The 17,681-nt window shown below is 47.1% G+C and overlaps 1 protein-coding gene across 1 annotated transcript in view; it reads right to left on the bottom strand.

Moving 5' to 3' along the window:
• LHX1 (LIM homeobox 1) overlaps positions 1-14,363 on the bottom strand; it is a 56,323-nt gene extending 41,960 nt beyond the window's left edge. The window contains exon 1 of the mRNA XM_066636160.1: positions 14,194-14,363. Coding sequence (XP_066492257.1) covers positions 14,194-14,363 — 170 coding nt within the window. The remainder of the gene's footprint in view (positions 1-14,193) is intronic.
• Positions 14,364-17,681: the final 3,318 nt, after the last annotated feature.

Raw genomic sequence — 17,681 nt, 5'->3', positions numbered from 1 at the left:
TAAAAACAAACAACCCTTTATTTTCATTCCATTGCCATTTCATTCATGGGGGAAAGAGTGAGATACAAACCCAGTTATTTATTGCAAAACAACATTTTTAAAAAGATACCAATATTTAAAAGAGAACAATATATTTTATCAATATCTCAAAATTAAAAAAAAAAAAATCCCAGCAACAGTATTCCAACAATTTCCCCATGCAAAACAATTCAAGAATAAAGCATTGAGGATTGACTTTAATCAGTACCAATTTTAAGAAATAATGCAAATTAAATTCAATATTCTGATTGGCAAAGTAGGGAATTTTTCTTAGTGTGTCACCCAAAGCAGCTGTGATAGAAGGAACATTTATTGCAACCTTGTCCCAGATGTTGTTTGAATCAGCAAGCCTGAAACCACCTGGGCATCTTGTTGGGCCACCTTGAAGTCCTCTAAGCATATACAGAGTGTCTTCCCTACTGAGTAATTACATCCCGCTCCTACCTACCTGGCCTTTAGGAATGGCTCCCAAATCACAGGCAGGTAACTTTCTTTATAAAAACATGAACTGAGTTTTCTACAAGCCTGAATTGAAGGGGTTGGCAATGCAGCCTGGTTGTTGCTGCTAAGGAGGCGTAGCTCTGGTCAGTGCCAAGATGCTTGACAGCTTGGGAGCTTCATTGGTGCTACCTTGAGTTCCATGATCAAACAAAAGGGTATATGTGTAATAAATAAAAATAAATCAAGAGAAGGCAAGGTGCCTTGCTATTTAAACAAAGAGAAAACCCCAACAAACTATTATATTTTTCCAAGGAGCTTGGAGTAGGGGTCATCTGGGTGAAGGTGAATGACATACAGAACCACACACACAAACACACCATGAGTTTCGGGGGGGGGGGGGTAATTTGAACATGGTTCTGCAACACTAAACACTTTTTGTTGATTGGTACCAAAGACAACACCATTGTATTCTGTTAAATAAGGCCTCTGATTCAGCAATCACTAACTTGGATTAGAACCCCTAAATTATCCACCCCCACATATTCAAACCATGGGGGGAAAGTTCATCATATAGCATCCTTTAATCATCTTGCTTTAGAATAGGTGGTTGAAGAGCATTGAAGAGCAATCAATCTGTATTGGTGATTTTGAGTACTGAGCCCTAACAGAGGGATATTTGAGGACAAAACACTTGGTAATGAGAAGTAAGTAACCTTCTCTGCCTGGGGTAGTCTTGGTCCAATTTCATATTGGGTGAGAGTTTGCTCAAGGAAGGGCAGTTTGTCCATGCTCAGAGACACCCTTTTCTCTTTTATTGTCTCTTATTGAGAATCCCTGGATGAACTGCAGAGTTTGGTCTTTTGATCTACATTTCTACCTTGTGCCATCAACTAACTGCTTACCAAGTCCACAAAATAGTCATGTCTGATGCAGAGTAGTTTACACATTGTTTACTTTCTCTACCCTTGACAGCCGGCAGCTGAATGTGTGAACGGACTCCAATGAAAAATAGCACTGTGGCTGAGTCCCACGATCCAAGAAAAGGGGGTTATGTGTAAAAAGAGATGATGTGAGACTTCCATGTTGCTTTGTATATACGAAGGCATATACATCAAGTCATCAGTTGAGGGGGCAAGTCCTCTGCTGATGAGCCTATATGTCTAAACCAGGAGGTAGATATCCTTCCAGGTTTGTATATGGAGCAGTTTGATGGTGCAAGAGAGGACTGGGTATTTTCTGAATCATCAGAAATAAACTCAGTTATCTCTGAGTCAATTGCACTTTCTATAAAGAGTAAGATAGCTTGGAGTTGTCTGAAAAAAATTGCTATATTAGTGGACACACAAGAATGGTTTCTAGCAGCCAGTGGGTATGGGTTATTGTCATGGTGATGATGGGTAAGATTTCTACCTCCCCCCCTTCCTGTGCATTTAATATTTGCAAGGCAAGCAGAAATTCAATAGGAGAATTGTCCCCACCCCACCCCATCACCACATCTTGATGTAAAGCATGTTCACACATTGCCTTGATGGCAGGCAGGTGAACTTGTGACAGGCTCTGTGCTGGAGATGTGAGCCCATGTCTACTCATCCTGAAACACAGGAGCCCTACCAGGAAAAAGAAGACAGCCCTAGTGATGAGACACAGGCAGTTTAAGGAAGTATGTTCAGGGGTTGAGCAGATGCAAAACAGGCCGGGTCTCCTAAATTAATTTGTTGATCCATCTAGCCCAGTATCTACAGTGACCTGCAGCAATTCTCTAGGGATCTTTCCCATCCATACCTGGAGGCACCAAAGATCTAACAGAGATTTTTACATGCAAAGGATGAGCTACAGCCCCATCCCAAGATGAGAAGAATGTCAGACCTCCTACACCTTCAACAGGAAAGGAAATTATGGCAGCTGGGGTTGATCAAGCTGTGGTAAGAACAGTGGTGGCTTTTGCACCTAGTTACTCTAGCCAAAATCAGAGCAAAGTTCCCAGGCAGAACCAGAAGCACAGATACATTGGCAGGGATAACACCTACGACTGGGGTGGGAACATTTTATAGTATCTCCCTGACCAAAACCTTGATAGTTGCTACCGATCATTAAAAAAAATCAGCGTATTAGTTTTCTATATGATCATCTGTCTCAGAGGCCCACTGTCAGTCAGAAGGTGAAAAAAGAAATACAGTATTTCAAATACATAAATTCAAGAAAACAATATTTTTACAAGGGGCGGGAGGAGAAGAAGGGGTTCCTGGGGAGAATGTGTGGTGCAATGCATAGATCACTGGGCTTGGGCTGGGGAGAGAATTGGACTGAGTGGGGAATCTGAGTTTAAATTCCCCACTAAATCATGAAGCAGACTGGGTGGCCTGAGCAACTCCCATCTTCATCCCACTTTCCCAGGGTTGCCAACTGACCAGATAAACCTGTCCTACTCTGCTCCTATGCCTAACTACACCCTGATCTTCAGAAATCAACAGGCGAAGCTTTTCATTGTATGGACAAAAGCACTGATGCTTGCTGATATCTACAGATGGGGCTGCTGTTAAGGGCAGGAGAGTAGAGGCAGGTTAAAAGTTGGCAAACCCATTTGCTGTTCCTGCCTCTCCCTTTCTCCGTGCTTCATCTCTTGAATTCTCCACTGCTGAAGTCTAGATCCCAAAGCTGCTCAGGCCAGAAACCTTGACTTATGTTACACTGTATCATCATCATCATCATCATCATCATCATCATCAAAAAAATACAGCTTAAATTTTGCAACAGTATTTAGAGGATGAAAAACAGGTTTCCCAGATCCTTGGGAAGGATGTCTGGATAAAACAAACCAGCCGAAATACCTTACTGTGCGAATAATAATAATAATTAATGTTAATAGTAATAATTAATACTATTAAAACTAATAATAATAAATAATAAATTCCCATGTACAGTGTCCTGAGCTCAAGGGGAAGGGCGGGATACCCACAGTCATGAATAATATCAAAACAGAAAAAAACTATTACCCCCTCCCCATGGAAGACTGTGGCTCTACCTAGGCTCTAATCTCAATGCTTTGTTCATCTGGAAGGGAGTCCACAGGCTACAATTCTAGATCTCCTTGTTGGAAAGTATGTGCCATTGAAGTCAGTCGGGACTGGCTTCAGAATCAACCTGCTGAAGTTCTGTCTCCTTGGAAGTAAAAAACAAAAATCCTGACCTTTCCATCTTCTCTTGCACATGATTTCTGGTTGGAACCAAAGCAGAGTTTATAAATAGTGGCTTAATCATTCATTCTTTCCATCTCTCCAGCCCTGAGCCTCTTCCAATGGAACCAGTGTAGGAATTTGATACAGAGGGACTGCTGGGAGAGGAGAAATTGGATCCGGTGGTTTCAAGGCAAATCCCTTCTTCTCCCAGGCGTGGAGAAGTTCATCATTTCAAACAAGTAAACAAACAAAAAGTAACCCTGTGACACAATAGAGTTTCTGACAACTGATTTGCGAGGGGGGCCTGGCTAGGCACCCTTACAGCGTGTGAGCCTACCGCATGTTTACTCAAGAGTAAGCCCCACTGTAGTCAACAGGACACATGACTAAATAAGTCATTATTTATTGACTTATTAAGGGGTTGCAGCCATCAGGACAGCCCCTGATTCCCCCTCCCCCTCCCTCAAAGATCTCTAGAGATTCAACTCAGGGGGATTTACTTCCGAGTAAAAATGCCATCAGGGTGGTGGAAAGCAATCCTCCCCCCCCCCAGGGAGGAATACACTCCGAAGGTCCCGATCCAGGTAAAGGCGGTGGTCCCACACTACAGCCTGATCCTCTGAGAGTCGACCCAGAGAAGTGAGTCCTATGTATCTCAATAGGGCTTTACTCCGGAGTCAAGTGTGCGTGGGAATGCAGGCGCCCCCTCCCAGCCCAGTTCTATCGCTTTCTGTACTACAGATGGGGGTACCACAATGTTGAAGGCAGCAAAGCTGCCCAGTTTAGTAGGGCGTCTCCTGTGCTCAGTGGGGCTTACTTCCGAGTAAACACACAGAGCGTCGGCCTGACAGTCGTGACTTTTGAGCTGGATGAAAGCAGTGGCGTAGCTAGAGGGGGTGCTAAGCACTGTTTGGCAGGCGCCTGAACTTAATGCTTTGCACCCCCTCTGGCTATGCCACTGGATGGAAGCCAGGGACTGGCACAGAACTGGCGAGGATGCTACAGCAGGCAGAGGCCTTTCCGAGTCTTCTTGCCCGCTTGTCCTCCATCTCTGCACCGAGGACTACTAAATAGTCATCAAATGCCTCTGCTATCACTAAATCCAGCCAGTCCTGCTTCTCAACACCAGTGTCCATCTCAGAAACCTTCGAGGGACACTTGAGAAGCTCCCATTCCCACTTCCCTGGACTATCTCCCCCGCAGTTGTGCCAGTCTTAGCCTGAGGCAGAGAAGGATTTGCCCAGGTTCAAGAAGACCCAAGGCCCTGGTGTCAGTGGATCTAGGACGGCTGCTCTAATAAGACGAGATTGCAGCTTATCATGGCCCAAGGGGCGAGAAGAAGGCTGGCGGGGGGGTGTCCCTGAGGAATCCGGTGGCCCTCAGCCACGCGTGAAGCCATCTGCAGAGACTGCCCAGGGCCACAGGGGAATACCATCAAGAGTCCAAGCCCATGCCTGTCTACTCAGAAGTAAGTCCCAATGTAGTCAGTGGGGCTTACTTCCAGGAAAGTATGGGTAGGATTGCAGCCGGAGAAATGCTGTCGTTCTTACGCCTTTAAGGCACGCGCTTGACCCAGTTTCCTAAGCCAAAAAAGGCAGGGTCTCTGCCCCGAGACGCTTACACAGCTTGAGTGTTTGAATTTGGGTGAAGGGGATTGGGAGGTGCAGAGCAGGGGATGAAACCGGATTTAATAGATCAAACATTGCCAGGCCCTCAGCCTGTGAGTCTGGGAGGAAGAATTAAAGAACTGGAACTTTATTTTAAGGCTCATTAAAATGGCTACATCCACTGATGGCTCCACCAGTCTGTCCAGACCTGCCTTTCCTTCTCCTTATGAGAAATTATTGATTCTTATTATTTTTATTAGTAATTATTATTAGTGGCACACCGCAGTCCCATTACCATTGCAGTTAATAGCCAGGCAACCTTCGTCAAACGGTCACTCCAGGCAGAAACTCCCAATTAGTAAATTCAAATAATAATGCTATTATTAGCGAATAATGATGAGCCCCTCTCACCAGGACCTACTTGCGGGCCACACAGAACGACAAGGAATATGAACAGAGCGGTCAAGGAGGGATCCTTTCGTCCCAGATTGGATGCAAAGCCTACTTAGATTAAATGCCCCTCCAATTCATCCTTCTGTCCAGCGGCGTAGCTAGAGGGGGAACAACGGGCTAAGTTTTGCAGGGAGCCTCATGCAGTGAGGAGCCTAAATTTTGCAGGGAGCCTCAGGCACTGCATGAGGCTCCCTGCAAAACTTAGCGCTTTGCCCCCCTCTAGCTACGCCGCTGCTGCTGTCCACCTGTCTCCAAGCGACAGGTAGACTACAGGAGAAGTATCTCTTCTGAGCTTCTTGTCAGTTTCTCCAAAGGTCTGCCCCAGTCTGGGTCTCCTCCTGGATCTCTCTAGCCTTTGCTGCCTATAAGCAATGTATTGATTAGATCTCTCCAGCCCCAACCACATCAGTTCCTTCTCTGGGGGCGCGGGGGGGGGATAAGAGAGAGAAGATGCTTTTGCAAGTGACCTGGAAAGAGGACAGGGGAGTTGCTGGGGACTATCCTCTTGACACGTCCATTAACGACGCCCTAATAAACTCGATTCCAGAACTGGGTAGAGATAGATGACGGTATTAATTGGACCGAGGGGCTTCTCTGAGAGCTATTGGCCTGGAAGGGAGGCTGGAGTTTTCTAAACCACCTCAAGACTCAGTGGGGGACACTCACCAAGGGCTGGGGAGGCCACCACAGTCTGACTGGTGGAGCCTGCAAAGAAGTTCCCAGCCCACCCAACTCCCACCTGCCCGCATGGGCCCAGGGTCCTGCTTTCCACCCGGGAGGTCCCCAGGTGTCGATCCTTGGCTTGGAGAAGAAGAGATCTGAGCCGGAGAGAAGGGAGAGAGACGCCCCTGGTCTCCAGCCCAGAAGGGCAGGTTCATCCGGGAGCCGGGTTCCAATCGCAGCTTGCATCCTCACCCCCCCCCCATCAAAGCTCAACCCTCCAGGGGAGAGAGTGGTGACCTTGTGCAAAACAGCAAACAAAGCCCCATCCTGGGCCAGCTTCTTCACTCGTCGTGGAGAGCTTCAGTGGCGTAGCTGGGGGGGGGCAAAGCACTAAGTTTTGCAGGGAGCCTCATCGCAGAGCGCAACGGACCCCCTTCGGAGTCATTCCAGGCGTACTCCTCCTCCCACCGCCTGGAATGGCTCCGAAGGGGCCTCTTACACGCTGCGGTGAGGCTCCCTGCAAAACTTAGTGCTTTGCACCCGCTTTAGCTACGCCACTGGAGAGCCTCTAGATCCCTCTAGAGTGGATGGATCTCTCAGTGATCCTCAATTTCCAGGCCTCGCTGGGCCTGGCAGAGTCCTCGTTTTGTAGCGCCAAGAAACCAGGCTTCCTCGGAAGTAAGTCCCGCGAACATCAACGGAATGCCTGAGTAAAGCTGGTTGGCTTTTATTTTAAAATTATTTTTTAAACTATTTTAAAAAGGCTTTCTGCACACAGAAAGCGCTCTGGAAGAAGACAAGAGTTTAAACTCTTTGGGGGTCATTTCCACCACGACCCCCCCCTCTTGGAAGGCGACCCAGACCACACCAGGGCTGCCAGGTGAAACTGACCATCTTTTTTTTTTTTTTTAAACAAAAAAGTGGTTCTATATTTTCATTTCCCTGCACCCAAATAAGATCCCTCTCTTCCAACTCCCTTAACTGATTAATCATTAATTCCGACCCCAAATCCCCGTACTTGCATCCTTTAGACCCCCCCCCCCCCAAGATATAAATACTCCGGGCTTTCCACGGGCTAGATTTACTCGCAGGCTTAAGGCTACAATCCTATCCACACTTACTTGGGAGTAAACCCCATTGACTCTAATGGGACATCTGAGAAGATATGCATAGGATTGGGCTCCAAGGGCCCAATCCTAACTCATTTTCCAGCACCGGTGCAGCCACAATGCAGCCCCGAGGTAAGGGAACAAATGTTCCCATACTTTTAGGAGGCCTTAGAGACTGTCTCCCCACTACAGGATGTAGTGCATGCCCCATTGGTACAGCTGCACCAGCACTGGAAAATTGGCTAGGATTGGGCCCTAACTCTTCTACTAAATCAGTGGGGACGTTCGTATTCGCGCAGGTTTACTCGAGAAGCAAATCCTCCTGTCTTCAATGGCACTTACGTCTACCTTCTTTAAAAGAGCTACCTCATATGATCGGGGCGAAAAAGGATTTTTCCCTTCAAAAATGCCTCATTAATATCAGCTCTACCCCCAACACCCGGACCCTTCTTACTAGTAAGTAAACGCCAATCAGGCTCTCCACAAATTAAGTAGGAGGACCTGAAACTTGGGAGTTAACATGACTTGTTCTTAATTTCTTTTAGGGGAGAACAAAACATATTTACCATCACAATCTTTACATTCTCCCCAAAGAGAACATTATATCAGCCTTTATTGTTTTATTCTTACGTTGGTTGCCGTAACCAATGAGCAAGTTTTGGGGAAGAGGCGGGAGACGCACATTTTAAATAAATAGATAGAATAATATTATTTAATTAGGGCGATCAGATCCAAAGGGGGACAGAGTGCCTCTACCTTTAACCACTGGATTAATATACAACATGAATATATATTAATATTCATGTTATTTGGGCAGGGGCAAATTGGGCTGAGGCAGCTCAACACGGAAAGGTTTAAAAAGCTGCCCCTGCCCAAAGTCCCCACTTCTGTACAATGGTTAAAGGTTAGAGACACTCTGTCCCCCTTTGGATCTAGTCACCCTATAGAATATATACTATATTATATATGTCATCCTATTATATAGGTCACTCTATGTAATAGGATCTCACACACACACAAATAGGATGACATATATAGTATATATACTATATATTCTATAGGGTGACTAGATCTGGTTTTGTGCACAGCTTCAATTTTCTATTATATACACACTGTATAGTATATAGGTCAGCCTATATAATACATAGTATATATATAATAGAAAATCGAGCCATGCACAAAACCAGAAGTCTCTAGGCAAGCATCCGGATTTTACTACTCAAAGAAAGGCCACGATGCAGCCCAAGTGAATCACTTTGACGCCCCATTGATCTGAATGGGAGAGTTTCAGCCACAGGTTTAAAGATTTCCCACTGAAATCAGCTGAGCTTTGGTTGGGCAGTGTGCTTGTGTCTCTGTGTGTCCCATCTCTTAATATGCAGGACCATTCAAATACATGCATGCCTTTGTAAAAATATTGTTTAAGTGTCCTGTGTGGGCTGAGTGAGAAAAAGGAAACTTCAGGAAAAAGGAAAACCAACGCGATTGCTTCCTGCCCGCACTCCAGGGCGGAGGTGTAAGGCCGTAATCCTATGCACACTTTCCTGGGAGTAAGCCCCACTGAACACAAAGGGACTTAATTCTGAATAGACACGCGGTAGGATTGTGCTGTAAGTCAGCGAGCCCCATTAAGTTCAATGGGAAGTGGATCTCAGCTTCACCTGGGCTGGACCTCGCCGTCTCGGGCATGACGACTCAGGAGTCAATGTCATTGCATTCAATAGGCTTTCTCCTAGGAGGCCAAGTGCTCGTCGACTTGCAGCCTGAACGCCACAAGGAAATAGACGAGGAACACGTGCGAAAGCTGGATGGGGGCCTGTTACCCCCCATCAGTGAGCGGAGGAGGCGCTTACTTGGCCGCCAGTTTCCAGAGCGCTTCCTCCTCAGACCGGGACGAAGGATGAGGGCCAGCGGAGAGGTCCACATCTTTTTGGTGAATGCGTTAAGAAACGGAGCTGGGGACGATCGGCTGGGGAGGGGGGCTTTGAGGATGGGGGACAAATCAATGGCCAGGTTGGATACGAGGGGCTTGTAACTTGCAGGAGAAGGAAGGAAGGAACCCGAGAAGGTGGTCAAGGCGGATGCAGTGGCGTAGCTGGGGGGGCAAAGCTCTAAGTTTTTGCAAGGAGCCTCTTTGGAGCCACTCCTGGCGGGGGGAAGCCCCCGCCAAGAATGACTCCGATGGAGAGGGGTCCCTTGCACGCTGCGGTGAGGCTCCTTGCAAAAACTTAGAGCTTTGCCCCCCCCTCTAGCTACGCCACAGCTTCGGATGTCCCGTGGTTGACCCTGGCCGTGCAATCCGAGTCGTGTCTTCCCGAAAGTGTGTCCCACGCACTCCCGCAGGCCTAGGGGCCCGATCCTACCCAACTTTCCAGCGCTGATGTAGCCAGCCCAACCGGGCTTGGGCAATCACGGAGGCCTCCGCAAGGCAAGGAAATGTTTCTTCCCTTCCCTCAGGGCTGCGCTGTGGCCGCATTGGCGCTGGGAAGTTGGACAGGATCGGGACCTCCGATCGTGGGGTCGAGAAAGGAGACAGAGAGGAAAGGAAAAACCAGAACTAGGGAGGGGTGTTGATTTGGGACAGTCGTATGTGTGTGAATCTAAGTTTTTGGGGGGTGGGGGTCATTTGAGGGGGGGAGCGGGATGCCCCTGGACAAACGAGCAGGTTTAAAATGGGGGGGGGCAGGCAGTTTTGATCTTCTAGCCCCGCTCTTCCTGTTTCCGGGCTTCTCTTAATTCTTTCCCCCTATATAAATCCTCCTCTCTTTTTCTGCCAACCTTCCCCAACCTTTTTACCTTCCCTCCTTCCTTCTCTTGCTTTGTCTATTTGATCTCCTTCCTTCCTTCCTTCTGGCTACCTATTTATTCCCTTCCATCCTCTCCCTTCCTTTTTTCCAGGACCCTTCCATGGTCTACTCTAAATTCTCCTTCTCTGCTTACTGGACTCCGTTGACTCTGACGCGTTATATTAGCCCCAAAATTGGACTGGAGACCTTGGTCAATTTCACTCTGCCTTAAACCCCCTCTGCATGGAATATCCTTTTATCTTCTTTTCTTTTCCTTTCTCCTCCTCTTCCATCTGAGTTCCCCCAGATGAATTATCTCTCCCCCCCCCTCACCCCACGATGGTTTTAATGGAAGGAGTGTCTATTTCACACCCGGAAACTCTACAGAGAGCAGAGGGGAGAGCGCAGGCTTTGAGGTTGGGGCTCGCTGTTTGCAGTCTCAGGGCTGCGATCCGAGGCGCGCTGACACGGGAGTAGATCCCACGCAAGCCACGTCGAGGCTTGGCTCTTGAGGGCTGCTCCGCTTGGCTGCTGTCCGAGGACACTTGGGGAGAAGCGAAGGGAGTCTCGCGTTAAGATCCCAGTGCGCTCCTCTGCAGTGAACAGGGTTAGATTTGCTGGGGTGAGGGTGGGGTTAGGGATCGGAATTTTTTCGTGGGTCGGGATCTACACAACCCGCTTCCTCTCGAGGAGACATTTCCTGTTCCAATCCACTTGTCACTTCTGCCCTGAAATAAACCCCTCCCCAGCAATGCCACCACAGCCGCCAACCACAGCGATCATTTAAAAACTGGACTAGAATCCCCTCGCCTCCCTCAGCTTCTCACTTCTTTGCTCGAACTTGGCTCCCCCCCTTTTTAAACAAGGATTGTGCGATTGCCCTTCGAATTGTCTTTCCCAACACACAGCCCGAGGCTCCAACTGAAGCCACAGTACCTGTGTAAAGGGATTCCACGCCTAAGAGACTTCAGTATCGTCAAGAGTCCTCTTTCTTTCTTTCTTTCTACCAACTTTTTAAAAAGAAGCATCCTACTCTGATCTAAATTAAAAACGAGAATACACACACACACCTTAGAAAGTGATCTAAAGGACAATACGATTCAACCAACACTGGCAGTATATATATTAATTTTTTTAAAAAAACAAAACAGTAATTGTAAACATGTTTACTCCAAAGTAAACCCTGTTAATTTCAGAGGCCCCCCTTCCTAGTAAGTGGTTTTAGGATGGCAGTTTTATATGAGAACATCGCTTCCTATGTAAACCCTACTGGGGTGAGGTGTGAATAGGGTTGCAGCCTCAGTCCCTTTGATTTCAGTCCGAGAAATGTGGATTGTCGCTTCAATTCGAGATCCTGTTTGCTCAGAAGTACATCCCATTTAGTCCTCAGTAAGCGTGCTTAGGACTGCAGCTTTCTAGAACTTTGACCGGATCACACCCTAATATCCCCCACCCCCCCAAAAAAAAACCCAATTTTATTTCTGATCAGTTCAATTCCTCCTTAGCGGAGACACTATCAAAAAATCTTTATTTCAAGAATGGTTTGTAGGTCAAACTCTTCCTGCTATCTTCACTAGAAGATAGAAATTAAAAGTTTGTAGGGAGGAAAGCAACTGTCAAGGTTTAGTATATTTCGTTGTAATTATTATTCCTGGTTATTGCTAATAATCTATCACATTTCAAGTACTCAAACCACCTCAGGGCCGTGATTTCAGTGGACCCCTCTTAGGCCTGGGTATTTCTAAAAGGCATTGCAAAACCTTTTCCTTTCTTTCTTTAGGAAAAAAAATATATAAGGCTTCAAATTTTAATCAATGCTTACAGAAGCATTGTTAAAATGCATCTCTAAAAGTGGAGAGAATGAAGATATTTAGGCAAACTAATGCTTCATAAAATAAAAAAATAAACAATTTTTAAAAGCTTATTCTGGTTAAAAGGAGGTGTTTTTTTTGTTTGTTTTGTTTTTCTTCCACTGAAAAAGAAATCTTGGACAGTCCAAGGTCAGCTTCCTCCCCCCCCCCTCAGTATTTCTTTGATCGAAAGTGCCAGGTTTGAAACCTCCAGTCCCCCTCTTACCCCCCCCCCCAACCAAGAAAAACTAAAAAGAAAAATGATTCTGGTAAATCTGATAAAACAGTCTGGGAAATGGTTATAAGACAGGGAAAGAAACCAGGGGCTTGTTCTGCTTCTGATGAGGGTCTGGTGGTTAGGGGTGGAAATCATATATTTAAAAAAAATAATAATTAAAATTTAGATTTGAAATCGTGCTTAAGGACCAAGTTCACTTCATTTCTGACCACTTTGGAAATAGAGTATTCATATTTACAAACAGTTGTGTTTCCCCAGCATGGTTTAAAATTAGTATTTTTTAAAAAATGTCCAGTTATTATTATTTTTCTATTTTCTTTTCTGTCTCTCTTCTCCTTCTGGTTTGTTGGAGGAAAGGGGACAGGATGGAGTAACAGGGATGAACGGTTTAAGATGAAGTTGGACTTACAGCCCAATCCTAAACAGGTTTACTCAAAGGTAAGTCCCATTCAGTTCAATAAGGCTTGCTTCCAGGAAAGTGTGCATAGGATTGTAGCCTTAGAGCCCAATCCTAACCGTGTCTACTCAGAAGTAAGTCCCATTAGAGTCAATGGGACTTACTCCCAGGAAAGTGTGGATAGGATTGGGTTGTAAGAGCCCAATACTATGTGTGTCTACGCAGAAGGAAGTCCCTTTATACTCAGTGGGGCTTACTCCATGTAAGTGTTGATAGAATTGTAGCCTTAGTTTCTTTAACTTCATCTTAAACAGCACGATCCCAGCCATGTCTACTTGGGAGTAAGTCTCATGGCGCTCGATGGGACTCACTCTCAGGAAAGTGTGGCTAGAATCGCAGCCTGGGTCATATTCAAAACGCCCAGGAGAGCGATATCCTGGAAGGAAGTTTGGAGTTGGAAAAGTATTGGATGGTTTGGGGGGGGGGGATCAAGCCCTTTTCCCCCTCCAAGGCCTGACACTTCCGATGGGTTGTGATTGACAGGTGACACCGCGCTCCTCCCCCGCAGCCTTGCCAGTAACAAAGGCCCGCTGAAACAAACCAGATCACTCCCCCCTCTTCCTGCCCCAATTCCTTGAAATGAAGTGAAGTTAAATACTGTATTCATAGCGCACTGTTAAGACGGCGGACCGAACTGAACACCACTTCTTCCTGGGGCGAAAGCCTGCCGCCCTACAAAGAACCCCGCAGGACTTTAGGAAGCCCTGCTCCTATTCCCCAGATGTGTACTGGCCAATTGGATTTGAGGAGCGAGGGAAACGCACTCTGCACGTGCTCAGGGGAACCACCGTTGCTTCATACAACTTGGTGCCTAAAGCCCAGGTATTGAAACAGGACCTGGGACTGACATCGGGGTCCTACAGATAAAACCACCCCTCTCCTTTTGGAGAACCTCGCATTGAGCCTTGGGTGGAGTGATGGGTACCCTTCGTCCGTTGGGATAGGAATGGTTGGAGGAAGAGGAGGAGGGGATGGCCAAGAAAAAAGTTTAGGCTTAGGGGTGGGGGGGGGAGAAGTTGAGGGTGACGCCGAAGAAAATGACTATGGAATGGCCAAAATTCCCCCAAGTTTCCCCTTCTAAAGAATCCAAGCGGTGGCGTAGCTAGAGGGGGGGCAAAGCACCAAGTTTTGCAGGGAGCCTCACTGCAGTGTGCAAGGGGCCCCTTCCCCTCCCCAAGAGCTCGCAAGGGGAGGGAGGGGCCCCTTGCATTCTGCGATGTGGCTCCCTGCAAAACACAGTGCTTTGCCCCCCTCTAGCTACGCCACTGGAGTGGCCAAAGAGTAGCCAAGAGTCCTACTGTCTCCCATCCTAAAGAATCCAAGGGATGGGGCGGGGGGATACAAAGGACCAGATGGGACCCCTCTGGGACCTACCTGAAGAAGTCGTTCTTGCAGTAGAGTTTCCCTTCCCTGGAGAAACACTTCTCGGTCAGGTTGCATTTACACTCGCAGCACTGAACACACTTGACGTGCCAAGCGCGGTCCAGGACGTTCAGGAGGAAGCGGTCCAAGATGGGTCGTTTGCAACCCGCACAGTGAACCATTGTCTTTGGCTAGGGGCTTGGTGGGGAGGGGGAGGGAAAGGGGGGGAAGGCTCTAAAGTTGGCTCAGGCTGGGAGGGAGGAAGCAGGCAGCGGCCACTGTCTTTGCCCAGGCAAGTAAAAAAGGGGGGAGTCCAGCAAAGCCCCCCACCCCTCTCCTGCTTCTCAAAAGCCTTCGCGGTGGAAGGGACAGGGTGAAATTGACACGTCTTCTTGGAGGCGTCCAGGCCGGTTCATGAGCTCGGGAGGCAAGAGGGAGGCAGGCAGAGAACCAAGCCCGGGCTTTCGCCCCAGCGTCCAGAGGAGGCCGGCCCTGCAGGGCCCCACGCCAGCAGCACTCAGCCTTGGTCCTTCTCCAGGTCAAGGATGCTCGATGCTCCCACTCGTAGCCAGGAATGACACCCAACCACAGCAGGAAGGAGCCTTCGATCACAAAAGGTTTGAGGTTTTGAGGTAGACAGGCAAGAGGTCAAAGTGCAATCGGAAAATCCCCCCCTCCAAAAAACAAAAAGCAGAGCTCGAAAATTCAAAAATAAAAGTAAATGCAGAGTTGGGTCTCTTGTAGAGCTTTTCGATGGGCGATCGTGCCTCCTGGTTGCTCCAGAGAGCCAAGGGGGGAAGTGATTGGGAAGGGGGGGGGACAGGCAGTCTGTTAGATCAACATACTAGAAATCAAAGGCGGGGAGAGTCTTTCTCCTCGTGTCTCTTTCACGCGTGGCAAAGGAAAAAGAATCCACTCAGAGGATCCAAGCTCTCATCCAGTCCTTCTCACTCCCCTCTCTCTTCCCTTGTAGACTATATTTTTAAATCCTTTTTTGGAGAAGAGGAATTTTTGTTTTTTTTTAAATTTTCTAACCCCCCCCTCCCCACACAAAGAAAGTTACCTACCCCTGCTTGCCAAGTCCAGGAGTCAAAAACTCTTTCGCCTGGTCCATTGGGGGAGCTGCTTGGCTTGCTTTAACCTTCCTGGACTGTGAATGTCATCAAGGGATGGAGGGAGAGGTGGAAGGGGGGTGAAAAAAGAAGGATAATTCCCCCCCCCCAGAAGTTGGCTTCTTGGTTGCTGCTGCTGCTGCTGCTGCTCTGGCTGGAGGAAGTGGGGATGGGATGGGATGCCCCCTTTTGGTTCCTAAGGTGTGTTGTTGCTGTTGTTGTTTGGGTCAAGATCTGTCCTTCAAAGAAGAGGCTCCTCTCCACTCTCTGTCTCTCTCCCTCTGTTGTTCGTGTCAGTTTCCAGCCGCCTCTCTATAGACTGCATGTTCCCAGCTGTCTACACTCCAAAGCCTTATGAACTGACCCTCGACGTCACAGCCACCGCAGGCCAATCAGAGCCCAGCTCGCTCCCCACTCTTTCTCTTCCAACACATCCGAGCATCCTTCTCTAAGCCCGGGATGGTACAAGCCGGAGAGACCCTTTAGAGGGGGACTAAGAGGGACCGACCCCTTTGTCCAAAACTGGTACGTGGTGTCAGATTTTGTTGTTTTTTTTTCCATTGATTAGTATCTAGAGGAAATATCTATTCCCGCCCTATTTTTTTTCTTCTTTAAATTAAATGTTTAAATGGTCCCTGAAATATATATAGACTGCAGCGTTGGGAATGAATAAACTTTAAAAGGGAGTTGGCTGAGATATAGAAGAAATTGACATTGAAATTGACACCCGAAAGTGATCCAAGTGGGTAGGTAATTTGGGGAGGGGGAGGTGAAACTTACCAGACACTTCATTGTTATCTATTCATTTCCTCAATAACTGATTACATTTTGGAAAGGGGGGGGGAGAGGGGAAAATATTCTAAAGGCAGGTTGCTCTCTCTCTCTCTCTCTCTCTGGGTGGGTACTCCTGGCTTCTTTAAAGGATACTAATTATGGGCAGAATTTTTTTAAGCAGAAATTTGAATTTCCTGGCAGAAATAGAGTTTTTTGTGAACTCTCGACCCCAGTGGAGGCGATACACTTTTAAAAAATTGCCCATATATAAAGTATCTTTAAAAAAAAAAAAGTTTAAGATTGGCAGAAAGAATTGGGGGAGGGGGAAATCCCAAGGCACTTTGGGATGTAAGGTCTGGTTTGTTCATATGCAAAATGCTAGTGGGGTGTGGTTGAGAGTGGGGAGAGGAGGGGTGCGTGTGCCTGCCTGAGAGATCAGTGGGAGAAGTTAGAACTTTAACCCTGAATGTACTGACTGCAAACAAAGCCCCCCTCCCCCCTCGTTATCAGTGGAACTTCCTGCGAGGATGGGGACTCTCACTGGGGAAGTGTGTATTGCTTGGAGAATGAGGGGTTCCTCCAACACTCTACCTGTGTCAGGGCCAATTGCCTGCTTTATGATTGGAGTGAACAGACAAGGTTTCCCATAAGCCTGCAAGGGAGAAGGGAAGCTTCTGCACAACTTCTTGAGGTCTCGGATGGGGGTGAGAGGAAAGATGAGGCTCAGACTTCAAGTTTCCCAGCTTGAAGCTGTCCCCAAGGATGCCTTACCCCTTGCATTTTAACGTCCTTTCTTAACTCTGGTTCTTACCCCAGGAATTTTAGCATCCTTTTCTGTTTTTTTTAATAGTGGGGAAGTTTTCTATATGGACTTCTTGAGGAAGGAGAGAGACGCCTGCTTAGATGCAGTGTTGATCTCCTCGTGGCAAGGAGGAGTTTACGACAGCAAAATACTGGGTGTCATTCATTTTCCAGCCTTGGTTTAAAAAAAAAAAAATTAAATGTGTTGATTTCAGGTCTGGATGGGGAACTCTGATGTCAAGAACAAATCCACCTTAGTTAGAACTTAATGGATTTCGGTTCACGAATGGGCTGCTTTAAATGCATGCATGTGTTCTCTGTTCAAGTTTGGAGTGCTAGATAATGTACCCCCCCTTGCTAAATCTTGGGAGGGGGCAGAATACTTGAAGACAGAGAGAGGTTGCCACATTGGTTATTATTGCAGAAAGCACTTGTTGATGATCATGGGGGAGATCCCCTTTTCCAACCCCCATCTGCCCCCCTCCCCAAAGAAGAGAAATGGTTTTCTGTTAGGGAACGAATTTTCAACCCCCTTCTTTCTTACAGAAGCTGGAAGAGTGCAGAATCTGCTTTTCGAAACATTTCCCCCTTAAAATCCAGCCCAGAAGTTCAAACTTTTGCTGCAAAAGAAAACATCAAGGTTAAAAAAAAAATTAAAAAGAGACTAAGCTAAATTGGAACTCTTCTCCATGTAGTCCCCTCCCCAAACAGAAAACTAACAAGATCCCTGCAGGTTAAAAAAACAAACAGAACCCCAAACCAACGGACTGAGGGGAGCTGAAGAATTTCACGTACAGATGAGACCCTCCCTAA

The sequence above is a fragment of the Tiliqua scincoides genome, chromosome 8, assembly GCF_035046505.1.
Source record: "Tiliqua scincoides isolate rTilSci1 chromosome 8, rTilSci1.hap2, whole genome shotgun sequence".
NCBI classification, from domain to species: domain Eukaryota; kingdom Metazoa; phylum Chordata; class Lepidosauria; order Squamata; family Scincidae; genus Tiliqua; species Tiliqua scincoides.
The sequence above is the reverse complement of the archived record's forward strand: the minus strand, read 5'-3'. Positions and strand labels throughout refer to the sequence as shown.